The sequence below is a fragment of the Octodon degus genome, unplaced genomic scaffold, assembly GCF_000260255.1.
Source record: "Octodon degus isolate 3935 unplaced genomic scaffold, OctDeg1.0 scaffold00267, whole genome shotgun sequence".
NCBI lineage: Eukaryota > Metazoa > Chordata > Mammalia > Rodentia > Octodontidae > Octodon > Octodon degus.
The window spans coordinates 2067634-2080850 of record NW_004524843.1 but is presented as its reverse complement, the minus strand read 5'-3'; the positions used below and the strand labels follow the sequence as shown (position 1 = coordinate 2080850).

The 13217-nt window shown below is 38.6% G+C and overlaps 1 protein-coding gene across 1 annotated transcript in view; it reads right to left on the bottom strand.

Annotated features, from left to right (window-relative positions):
• The window catches only part of Ttc21b (tetratricopeptide repeat domain 21B), an 87014-nt gene that overhangs the window by 20529 nt on the left and 53268 nt on the right, over positions 1-13217 (bottom strand). Inside the window, 3 exon segments of the mRNA XM_004646388.2 lie at positions 780-861; positions 2028-2138; positions 3005-3193. Of these exon segments, the coding sequence (XP_004646445.1) occupies positions 780-861; positions 2028-2138; positions 3005-3193 (382 nt within the window).

Genomic DNA, 13217 nt, shown 5'->3' with positions numbered 1-13217 from the left:
GAGGAGAGAGGAGGGAGGGAGGAGGGAGGAGAGAGGAGAGAGGAGAGGAGAGAGGGGAGAAGAGAAGAGAGGGGAGAAGGGAGAAGAGAGAGGAGAGAGGAGAGAGGAGGGAGGAGAGAGGACAGAGGACAGAGGACAGAGGAGAGGGGAGAGGGGAAAGTGGGGGAGAGTGAGCTAGAGGAGGAGAGCTCTGCAGGTAAGGGATGGTTTCTATGCATACAGATGAAAGCCAGAAGCAAACAGAACCACAGCTCTGGGACAGACACAGACTAGGTAGTGGGTAGGTTTGGAGGTGACAGGAACTGTCTTCTGGTTGCTCATATTTTCTTAAGAGTAGGATGCCAGGTTTTTAGATGAGATGGAAAGGGTGTTAGAGGTTTGAGGACACAGAGGAAAGTGTAAAAATTAGTTGGAGTGAGTGAATTCATTAGAGAAGTAAAGCAGGACTGTCAGGCAGCCCCCTTGCAGTTTGTGGTCATAATTTATAGTGAGACCACTAGACACTGTTGGGTATTCTTAAGGCCATTTTAGCTACTCCAGTTAACATGTGCAATAAATCAAAAGGTGCCAGGGACATAGCTCAGAGGCAGCGTCTGTCTGGCAAAAGCAAGGTCCTACGTTTGATTCCTGAGCCCTCTTCCCCCCAAAATGTCACCAATAAACAAAGAACTTGATTTAATCAGGACTGCTATTTTCCTGTGAGCTGACCAGCTAATGAGAGGATAAAGGAGAAAGGGAGCTGACCGCATTAGAAAAAATTACAGTCAGTTGGTATTTACCTGGTTTACGTTCTAAAAGTTGCTGTAAATGAAACACAGCTTGCTCATAGTCTTGTTTTCTGAACATGATATCAGCCATCATCTAGAAAGATAAAGTTATTTTTGAAATACTGTTGTATGTTCTGCAAAGAATATGCTTCTAGTCATGATTAAGTACTATGAGTATCTATGAAATGTATGCAAAGCTTTGCAAAATTCTTATCACTTTTTAAAAGCTACTTTGAGCAGAACTGTTTGGAGTGTAACAGAAGACAATTAAGGCTGCCAAACAGAATGCTGTTTGTAACATGGTTTTCAGCAAAATGTTTCACATGGTGGCTTTTTTTTTTTTTTGTATTTAGTACAGGGTCTACAGAGTCTACAAAATGAACATAGTATGTGTGGATGTGGTTAAAACGACAATGAAAATCAAATACCAACTGAGCAATCAAACAAACGACAAAAATTTAACTGATGATTATTTCAAAAAAATATAAAACAAGACCTAATGCGCTTTTCTAATTATGTGATTTTAAAAGGGAAATAACGTAATTCTTTCTAGTTATAAGTCTGAATGAACTTCAAATGTTTCCTGACAAAATACTTCAGCTCAGGTAAAAGCAAGCAAGCTATGGATTAAAGCACCTGCAAAAGGGTGCAGGGGCCACGGGGTTCGCCAGTGCTGGCCCTACCCCGGGGCTAATTGAGATTGGACGTGGTGGCATGTGCCTGTAATCAGCTCATGGGAGGCTATAAACAGGCGGATCACTATGAATCCAATCTAGTAGTGAGACCCTGAACACCCTGGGGCCCCTTCCCTGAAATACAAAAATAAATAAATAAATAAAGACAAAACACAGACCATTTTAGTGATACACAAAGATTTTTCCCCCCATCACTTCTAAGGTTTGACTGAAATTTGATTAGTCCAGCATGTCTGAACAAGTACTTAAAAGTTAGCCTTTAGCAAACTGTAGCTTCAGCAGAGGAACTGCACCTGACTAAGGCATTTCCTAAGGCATAAAAAAACGAACTAGACTCAAAGGGCAAGTAAAGTATGATACACGTTAGTTGTTACAAGTATAACGCTAATGACTCTTGGTCTTCATTTGTAAAATACACTAACTTATGAATTGTGCTATTTTTCACAAAGTTAACAAAAGCTATGCCCTGCCATCTACTATTTGGATTTACAGGGTAAAATTTGAAATTTCCACCTGGAAGAGAAAAACATAATTTCCTTTACAGCAAGAAGATGCTCAGACTGACCATGGTGGCAGCCTCGTTATCTTGGTCACTCTGCAGAAGCATCATACAGTGTCGCAGGCAGGCATCAGTGTCACCTTGGGCCAGGTATAATCGTGCCAGTTCCAACATTATCTAGTGAGCCAAAGGTAAGAACTGTTAGACACTGGTTTTGGACTAAAAAGTGAGTGAGGGAAATATCTGGATATGATTAAACTTCAGTTAGTCAAAAGTTATTGCAATAAAAATGCCAGTGGACAACCAAGGGGATGTTCATCTCTATTTTAATGCTACTAAAAGAAAAAAAAGTAGCCACGTAGGTGGTAATTCACTTGAAAGATGGACAAGTTATTAGGCAAAAACACTGTTCTGTAATCAGGAGACTGGGTTCTACTCACCAGCTGTGCCATGACAAGGCAGTTGGGCCCTTCTAACTCTTGTACCCTGCTTTGTCATTTGTAAAATAAAAGAAGTTTCAACCAGGTAACCAGGAAGGTGTGCTTCAGAGCTAGGGGTATGATATCCCACACACCTGTCTGGTTATGCCTCAGGAGAAGCTACTTATGTCAATTCTCACACTAGACCACTCGAGGCCACAAATTCCCTGTAGTCACTTGCACATCCTTAGCACCAAGGAACAATAAAATACAGAAGTGTATAACAGCTGTTCAGTAAACTGAACTGAATCACTTAGATCCAAGTATTTACTTGTGGCTAAGTAATCTATTATTATTCAGTAATCACTATTTAAAATGATCACTAAAATGTTAGATGCATATTAAAAAGAGCTTGATGGTTTCTTATTGTTTCATTATAATTTTTAGACTAATATTTGTAATTTTAGGCATGTCTTTGAAAAGTTTTCTAGAGAAGTATTAGTTCTGTTTTTTCATTACATTTCTTTTCAAATCTTTATAAATAGGCTAATAAGAATTTTACATGTGAGGAAATTAGATGACATCTGGAATAAAAAGTGCTTAAAATTTTATAAAGGTACTGACCTTATTATCTGTTTCACAATGAACCAGAGCCTCTCTATAAAACATAATTGCCTTCTCATAGTCTTGCTGAGCAACAGAATGTTTCGCAATCTCTGCACAAATTTCAGCTGCTAAATGTTTTTGTGCAGGCACTGCATCTGGCTGTTCCATCTGAACACGTTTTAATACCCGAGCTTGTAATTCTCGAGCCTAGAAAAAATTAAGGACAAAAAAGAAATTAAAGAAAAACATAAAGGAAATTAAGCAATTTCAATAACTCACACATAGTATAATTTTAAGGAAGATTTATTGAAGCAATATTGGCCATTGATCTAACAAAGCCTAATCCAAAGAAAATGTCTGAGAGCTCAGACATGCACTGTTTGCACAAAAGCCAGCAGGCTCATATCTTTCCAACCAAGGGACTATGGAACTACTAACTCTGTTCCCATGTTAAAAGGATAAGTACAGGAAGCTCAGTAAAAAGGGAGTGTAACCAAGAGACAACTGTACTTGGAAAAGATATTTAGGTGCTACCATTAGATAATTAAGAATGTAAAATATGTATTAAATTGAGAAAATAGCATCTAAAATTAAATCAAATACTGGCTGATTATAACTAACAAGAATATTTACATATACTATTGATGGCACAAAAACTAGTCCCATCCTTCTGGAGTACACTCTAGCAAAACATATCAACACCTTAAGACTATAAGCAGGTTGTTAAACTTTGTTGTTCCACTCTTGGAAAGGTATTTAGGATATTTAGGAGGAAAAAAGGAAAGTGGTTATCCATTGTAAAAAAAAAAAACTTCAAGTAACAACCAAAAAAAACCCTCCTGAAAACAACTTAAATGTCCAATGATGGCTAATTGACTGATGGTTTATATAACCATGGTCCTATGTTATGAATAGACATACTTTAAAAGGAGGCAGCAGCCTTCCTCTTCCTAAGAATTAGAACGGGCTGCTCAATTGGAAGAAAGTCTACCTTGCCATCCAGACATCTGGTTTCTGGAACATTGAGCTTTCCTTTTAAATGAAAAAGCCAGGTGTGGTGGCACATGCCTGTAATCCACTACTCAGGAGGCCGAGGCCAGACTGTCTCATAAATGAATAAATAAATACTTCTATTATTTAGGCCTTTAAGAATGCCTTTACCTTTGAGCTACAGTTATTCACTAATGAGCTGATTTAACCAAGAGTAAATGTCCATCACGTGCCATAATTATGTTATAAACAGCCACCCTTCAAAGGACTCCGAGATAGCTCAGTAGAATAAGTTCAATCCCCAGTACTAAAAAAAAAAAAAAAAAAAGATGCTACCAGACCACTGTCTAAAGCAGCTGCGCCACTTTAGGGGCTTTGCCGGATAGCTCAATTATTTGAAGCGCCACTTGGGCAAATGCAGTCAGGTGCATAGGACTGCAGCTCGATTCCCAGCTCCAGAAGCTGTACCAGACCTGCCCTTAGGGCAGCCTGAAGTAGCCAAAAATAACCAAAAAACAAAACAAAAAAAAAAACCCCTCCTTCTGAAAGGACTCCTATTAAAATGCTGACTAACAACTGATACTTGCTGAATATAGTTTAAAGTAGACTTCTTTTTGAAGTACAGATTTAGGGGCATACAAAGTATTCTTTCATTTCTTTTTCTTCTTCTTCTTTTTTTTTTTTCAGAACCAGGGATTGAACTCAGGCCCTTGCACTTGCCAGGGAAGCGCTTATTTCACTGAGCCATCTCCCCGGCCCCCAAAGTATTCTTTTAGAAAAGCAAAAGATTAGAAAATATGAACTTATATAGCATGTAGTGAAGAGTAGTACTACCGTATGTACTTGTTTGAGTTATATTAACATGTATCTATATAAATATGCCAAGTATGTGTGCTGGGTTTGGATTCCCTATATAGGTATACATCTATGTTCATGGCTTTACACAAATATACCTACACACACACAACCACACAACTAGTCCAAAAATCCTGAAACAACTGTTCTGAATAGAATAATCTCTTTCTGGTAGGAAGGGCTCCTTGTATTTGGAATCCCTGAGCCTGCACGTGTCCAGAAATGCTCTCTACCATCTGGCCATCAGAAAATAAAGACAGAAAGCAGGTTGGGGTCCACTCCTAGCACCTCAGGTTAAGTGTCCTACCATAAGAATCTAAGTTCCCAAGCATTTTGCTAAAATATGTCCTGCCTTTATAGGCCTACCTTGTTTTACATCTGGATTTTAATTTTAAGTTAAGAAAGTAAAAATGAAAGAGAAACTACAATGAATCTTTGTAATAGAAGCCCATGCAACTGCCCCAGAACTGTGGTCCCTTCTTCCAACAAGATAAGAACTGTGTGATAATTTGAACTCTGAGTCTTGAGGCAGCCTCAAGGTTTATACCTGCATGGCCTTATTATCAGTATTGCTCTCTTTGCCTTTCAAAAGCACTTTTTTGAATGATAAAATATACGGTTACCTTGGGTCAAGAGAAATACAATTTATCTATCAACTAATCTCTAAATAGCATATGTGGACCTTGACAGCTCTTCAGAGAAATTCATTAGTGAGTTAAGAGTTTTGTGTAATTCTCTTTAATTTTCCTAAAGATAAATAGAGGAATTTATGAGGAAAAGAACTCTGCATCTTCTATTATAGACATTTTATTGAAAGGGTATATTCAGCAATTATTAAGGAATAGTTTCATACAGAATTCATAGCAGCAATAAAATTTTCTTGTATGATATGACTATGCTTTTGGGTCTCTAGATAGGTTAGATAAATTTTATTAGTTGTTACAATAATTATATTAGGCCTGCCTGTCAACATTTACTTTTCCCTCCATTTTAATACTCCCCATATATATGTATATATACACAAACACACACATATATTCTTGTACATTCCTTTAAATTCTTGGATATAGATAAGTACTGATATAAACATCTTATGAATACAGATGTAAACATCTTACATAGAAACTTCCATACAACTATTATAATCATAATGTGGTTGCCATGGGAGTATATAATAGACTGATTCAGTTTTAGAGATCACATGAGATTTGAAGAATGCCTTCTTAATGTCTTTAATAGCTTTATAAGACATTTTATGAAAGACCATTTCAAAATAAAATATACAAATTAGATAAGAATATGGTCTCAGTTATTTTTCTCTCATTGCTGGGATAAAACATCCAACACCCCAAATTAAAGAAGGAAAGGTTCATTTATTCACTCATAGTGGAGGTTTCAGTCCACACTCAGCTGGCTCCAAGGGAGAGCACCACATGGCAGAGGGCAGCAGCTCACAGTGGCAGAAAACAGCAGAGAAAAGGGAGAGGCAGCTGCTGTGGTGGCTAGTCAGCCTCCCTCCCCTCCTTACATTGTAGGCTACCCACCCCAGGGGTAGCACTCGCACCTATAATCCCAGCATCGGATCATGAATTAATCACAAACTCTAGAAACTGCCCTAATGGCTGCCTGAGGCTTTCAGGGGGATACCTAGACACAAACCATAACAAAGACTATATTAGTTTTCATATGAACACAAAACTATACATATTGGAAGTGCGTGTGTGTGTATGTTGCTAGGGATCAAACTTGGGGCCTTGTGTGTGCAAGGTAAGAACCCTACCACTGAGCCACATACTCAGGAAATACTAGAAAGGACAGATGTCAAATAAAAATTAATCTCAGGCATAAAGTTATAAAATTATGAAGTCATATAATTACTGTTTTATGCTATAGAAGTTCCTTATTTCTGACTTACTATATTTTATTTTCACAGTGAAGAGAGTACATGTATAAAAATGACATTTCCTATAGTTACCACAGAATTAGTTAAAATAATCTCTGATTTCTTTTCAGCCACTCATCAAAGTGGTACTTTCTGAGTACTTTTGGTGAGGAGTATGGATCCTTCTTGTAACCAGTGGACTATGAAAAATGTGAAGAGATGTCACTTATTTTTTCTGTGTATTTTATATTTTATAACATTCTGTCTTGTTAGCAGACTCACTCCAGAACAGAGGTGGCAAAACGATGCTACATGTGCCGCAGTGGGCTGTCCGTTATCACTGAAAGTTTTAAAAGCTTTATCATCACCGTAATTTTCCTCCCTTAATGGCTTTGAAGCATCCAGTGATTAGATTAGGTGGCCCATCAAGCAAACAACTCAAAGCCTCAGGAGCTGAGGATTACTTCTCGGCAGCAGTAAACCAGAAGCTAGAGCCCTCAGTCTTATGCCTTGAGAAGTGAATTCTGCTGCCAACTTGTACAAGCTTTGAGGCATATCAATACCCAGACAAGTCTCTTGGTTGGAAGCCAGACCTAGCCAATAATCTAAGTGTACCCTTGTACAAGTCCCCACTCAGAAATGCCCAGGAAACCTTAAGATAATCAATGAGTATGTTGTTTTTGTCTATTAAATTTGTAGTAACTTGTTATACAACACAGAAAACTTAAATGATTTACTATGAGGGAAGCATTTCTAGGGTCAACAAAACACAGGATCATACCTATGCTCATAGAAGAAAATTTTAATTTTATTTTTCTGTATTTTTTTTTTTTTTTTTTTAGGGAAGGGTCTACAGGGTGTTCAGGGTCTCACTATTAAATTGGACTCGTAGTGATCCATCTGTTCACAGCCTCTCAAGAGCTGGGATTACAGGTGCGCACCACCACGCCCAGTCTCAATTGCCATCTCAGCGCCCCCTGGGGGCAGGGCCCGCATGGCAGGCCAGGGGCTTGAACCCTGGCCCCTGTGCCTGCTTGCAGGGGCTTTAATCTGCTGAGCTATTTGGCTGGTCCTAGTTTTATTAAGGAGATAAATAATTACAGGGAATTGTGAAGGGTCCTATGTGGGAAGTAGGAGACTCCATGAGAATACACTGACAGGAGGCTTAAGAGGAGACCTAACTCAGCCTTGGAGAGCAGGTGAGGCTTGAATCACTGGAAGTTATACTCTGGTGAGGCTGTGTGAAAGAAAAGGCATGAGGAGGTGGAACAGAGGCCATGCATTATGAATTTCATGTGAAGGAAGTGATGCTAACTGCTTGATCAAAGAATGAGAAGGAAAAATGACTGGAAAGTCACAAAATTTGCAACAGATAAGCCTGTTAAGTAATTTCCATTTTATTTTGAAGCCAAGGATTCTGGTGTGGTGGCACACATCTATAATTCCAGCACTTGGGAGGCTGAAATGGGAAGATTATTGTGTACAAGTGGGAAGTCCATGGAGACTTCATAGCCTGGGCTACAAAGTGAGCTCAAGGGCATAGCAAGAAGACCCTGTCTCAAAAAGGCAAAAATAATTAAATTAATTAATTAATAAAGCAAGCCAAAGAGATTCACTGACGTATTTATATGCAGTGGAATAACAGCATCAGGTGTTCTCCAGAACTATCAGCTGGTGCCATGATGAAGAAGTGAGTAGACGCAGCAATGGAAAGAACAGGGCTCACAGCGAGGAGGATGCTGCAGCAGTCTGGGCAAAAGACAATGCTGGGCAGGGCTGAAGCAAGACAGAGAGGGCAGGAGAAATGTGGAGCACTGCAGGTGCCTGAAACTTAGAATAAGACTTTAGATTTCCCAAATTTACCAGTTCTGCCACGGTGAAGCATTCAGTAACTACACACAGCATGACTGATGGGATGCTTAAGGGTACATAATATGAAGAATGAAGATTAATAAAAGGATGCCGAACAAATTGATATAAAATATCAAAAACTATCCAGTGTGGTGGTTCACACCTGTAATGTTAACACTCAGGTAACTGAGGAAGGAGGATCATGGTGAGTTCAAGGCCAGCCTGCACTATAGAGTAAGATCCTATTTCAAAAAGGAAAATAATTGATTTATTGAGTAACTGATTCCACTTGCAAGTTTCCATTTGAATTGAACATTAAAACTTGTCAGCCAGATGAAGATACTTCTAATTCTATCATTTGGGAGGCTAAAGCAAGAGAATTTCAAGTTTGAGTCACACTTGGGCAACTTAGAGAACCTGTCTTGAAATAAAAAAGGACCAGCAACGTAGTTCAGTACACAGGCCACGGGTTCAATCTCCATGCTGAAAAAAATTTTTTTTCACTTTTTTTTAACTACATATGTACAAGGCATGACTGAAAAACATGGTGAATGTTTAAATTTTTAAAATTCTGTGCCTTTAGGCTGTTGTAGTTTTTTCAATGTCTTCAACTGATTCAAAATATTTACCTTTGATGGTCATTTGGACTTTATGGAAGAACCTGAAGTGCTGCCAAATCCAGGTAGGAAGACAGATGAAGACATCCTGCTAGGTGTTCTCAAGTCTACCTTTCCATTGGCTGGCTCTCAGCAAAAGCATTTACCATATCTTTGGTCACACTTGTAAGGACATTCATGAAACAGGACTTTCAGAACTGCTTCAGAAAGTGGCAAAAAATATGTTAAAACTGGGGTGGGAGGGTTTAGGGAGATTAATGGCAATGAATTTTTTTTTTACCATGAATAAATTCTAAAAATTAAAAATTTGCTACATATTTTGATCACCCTTTGCAGTTGGGAAGCATCCTATTGTTCTTCAAATTGTATTAAAGATAGGCAACTCATATGCTAAAATGCAAATTTAAGACTGCTTAGAGTTTGTTTTTTTGGAATTGGGTTCACTATGGTATGCTGTTTGCTCTTATGCAAGTGTGTATGTTTCTGTATGTTTTGTTTCATGTTATCTTTTCCTATAATGCTAGCAGAGTGGCAGGAAATATATTTATAAAGGGATGAAAAGGCAGGGAAGAGAGCTTGGCGGTCTAAGCACCTGCCTGGCAAGGGCAAGGACCCGGGTTCAATCCCTGGTACCACATGCCATGCTGGTTCCAGAACCTCGGGTGCCCTGTGCTGGCCACTGACACTGGGCGTGGTGGTACACATACATAATACCAGCACTGGAGAGGCTGAAACAGGAGGATCACTATGAGTCTGAGCTGCGGAGTGAGATCCTGTACCAAATAAATAAATCTTAAAAAAAAAAAAATAAGGGGATGAAATAACCATTTGACTTAAAAAAGAAAAAAGTTGGCTTGGTTACTTAAAATGTTTCAACAGCCAAAACTTACTAAATCTGTGAACTTCCCTTGTAGCTACTGGCAGATGACTTAGGGTTAGGTAACTATATCATGATTCTAAAAATATATTAAAAGATACTAACAATTAAGAATAAGATATTAACAATGTTGAAGAGTACGTATTCTAATGAAATCATAAGCTTAGATAGACATCAAGAAAATCTAATAGTCGAAACTCTCAATTCATCCCCCCCAAGGCAAAAAATTTTTGGACATTGCTACTGGAATACACATACACACAATACTGTGTTAGCTAAAGTTCATAACAAAAGCACCTTGTAAATTATTTACAGAAGGCAGACAGAGCTCCTCTCATCAAAAAGTGACAAGCAGAGGTGTACTAGAAAGCATAAGGATTAATACTGAGATACTCTGAGTTGGGTTTTATGTCTACCAACAAACCACTGTGCATAATTTGGGGCAAATATTCTCTGTGGGCTACTTCCGCATTTGGAAAATAAGGATAGTAACACATGACCTATTTGGTTACATCAGAGACTCACTGTTTTCAACACAGCATAGGAAATCATAAACTCAGAATAAATAGAATGACATAAAAAACTTTTTTCAAAAATATAAAGCATTAGGTACAAACATCCTTTCACTTTTATATGCAGAAACTAGACCTCTGTGAACAAATCAGTATTATGAATCCTTTTTGGAGATCATTAAATTAAATTGCTTCCAAGAATTTAGGAAGTAATCTCTCCCAGAAAGATGCCACAACATTAACCCATAATTGATTAGGATAGAGAGAGGGGTAAGATAAGTTAATTGAAAGAATACCTAGTAGTTCAAGTTTTAACATAATAAAAATGACCCATTCTTAAGGGGAACAGTTCATAATGCTCAATGAAAGCATGGGAACTAGGAGACATGACAGTCTGCAGCATCCAAGCCCGCCCAGGGATGAGAAATCTACTACTGTATTTCTTTGGTCTAAAGTAGTGGAAGAGAGGCATGAAAGTCCCATAATTGGCTCTTAGTTATTTCTTAGATATCTAGATCTACATCTCTTAGATATCTCATAATTATTTGTTAATTACACAAAGGAGTCCTTAAAAATTCTTTAGTGTTTGACACTACAGGGAAAAAAAAGTTTTAAGTAACTGGTTTAAATGCATGACAACAATAAGGGAAATGGAATATGTGAAGTAAAGTTTTGGATGAGACATGAATGTTCAATGTATGCTAGGTAACACTGAAAAAGATATTTTTAAAAAGGCATAAATAATAAACTAATAGAAGGAAAAGTGGACTAAAAGTCAGATCCAGAAAAAAATTAAAAAACAGAATGTAAAAGTTAAAAAGTTTCAAAAATCTAAGATGGCAGATATAAACTAAAATATAGTGACTGTAAACAAAACATTCTAAACTAAAATATTATAGTGAATGTAAAAACATTCTAATGAAAATAAAAAGGTGAAATTGTCAGAATAGAGAAAAAGTTATACGCAGACAGATCTTGAATACAAGGACGTAGAAAGTTAAAAGGAAAAAGAACTCATGGAAACACTACTCCATCAAGTTAGAATAGCTATACTTACATAGAAGAAATTTTAAGCAAGAAATATTATTAGTATAATTAAAAAGGGTTAGTTAAGCAGAAATGAGAATTCTGACTCTCAATTAGTCAGACTCTAGAATTCTGACACATCATCCCATAATTGATTAGGATACAGAGGGGTAAAATCAGTTAAATGAAAGACCGCCTAGTAGTTCAACAGGGTTAGAATCTTTGTCTTCTAAATAAACAGAAACACATGTACTTAAGAGAAAGAAAAAATCTACCATCACACTGAAGGACTCTTGATAGCGCAGGACAACAGGGCATCCAGACAGATCAAGTCAGCAAACAGTAAAACCTAAACCTGAAGAACAGATGATCTGAACAAACCAACCGACAAACAACTCCACCGATGTGTTGAAACCCAGCACTTCCAGAGATGTATGATTTCAAATCCACATAGAACAAACTGATTAACATGTAGGAGATAAAGCAAGTGTCAACATATTTCAGGGATCAAATCCTTCAAAGTATATATTTGACAACAGTGGAATTAAACTCAAAATCAGTATCAAAAACATAAGAAAATCAGAACTGATTAGAAACTGACCACCAAATAAAAATGGTAAAGTATTATGAACCAGACAGTAATAAATTTGTGGGATATAACTAATGTAGCACTTGTGGAAATTTACCAATTTAAATGAATAAGAACAGAACAAAGTCTAATATTTGCTTCCTCCATGCAATATCAAAAACTGCAAAACATCTGCAAACAAAGTTGAAAGAAAACAGAAGAAGCTAATTAATGAGGTAAAAAGTAAACATTTAATAAAGCTCAAAAGGGAAGAGCTGATTATTCAATGCTATAATAAGCAAGCCCTAGCTTAAGTGATCTTTAAAAATAAAGGAAAATTATCTATTTTATAGCACTTGCAGGCATTCAAAAGATGAAGGGGGGCTACCTTGTGCCGGCGGGACCTACTGGTCGCAGCCCAGGTGCAGCGTGGGTGAGACCTTCTTCCACCCTCTTGGGACGCCCCCCACCACTCTGCAGCACCTCCCCCACCCCACCCTCTGAGTAGGAATTTCTGCTGCATTCCTGAAACCCCCAGAACCGGTCCTAGCCCAGGCCAGTGAGTATGTGGGAGAGCTTACGGCTACCCTGCGCCAGTGGGACCTATAACTGGTCCCAGCCAAGGCGCAGCATGGGTGAGACCCTCTTCCACCCCCTTGGGATGCCCCCCACCACTCAGCAGCACCTCCCCTACCCCGCCCACCTAGTAGGAATTTCTGTTGCATTCCGGGAACCCCCAGATCCAGTCCTAGCCCAGGGCCACTGAGTGTGTGGGAGAGTCCTCTCCTGCCTACTCCACCTTGTCCCGTCCAGACTCAGCTCAGGCCTGCAATACAGGCCTGGGTGAAACCCTGCAGCTGCAATCCCTGCAGAGAGTGTAGGGAACAGAACCACTCACCTAGTCCAGGAGAAGAACATCTTGCCAGAGGGGCACAACAGGTTCACCCCCAAGGGCAACAACAGGAAGGAGCTGAGCACAGCAGCCAGACCCAAGCCAGGCACAGCTGGATAAATCCAAACTTTGTAGATCTGTACCTGAACTTCTGTACGTGC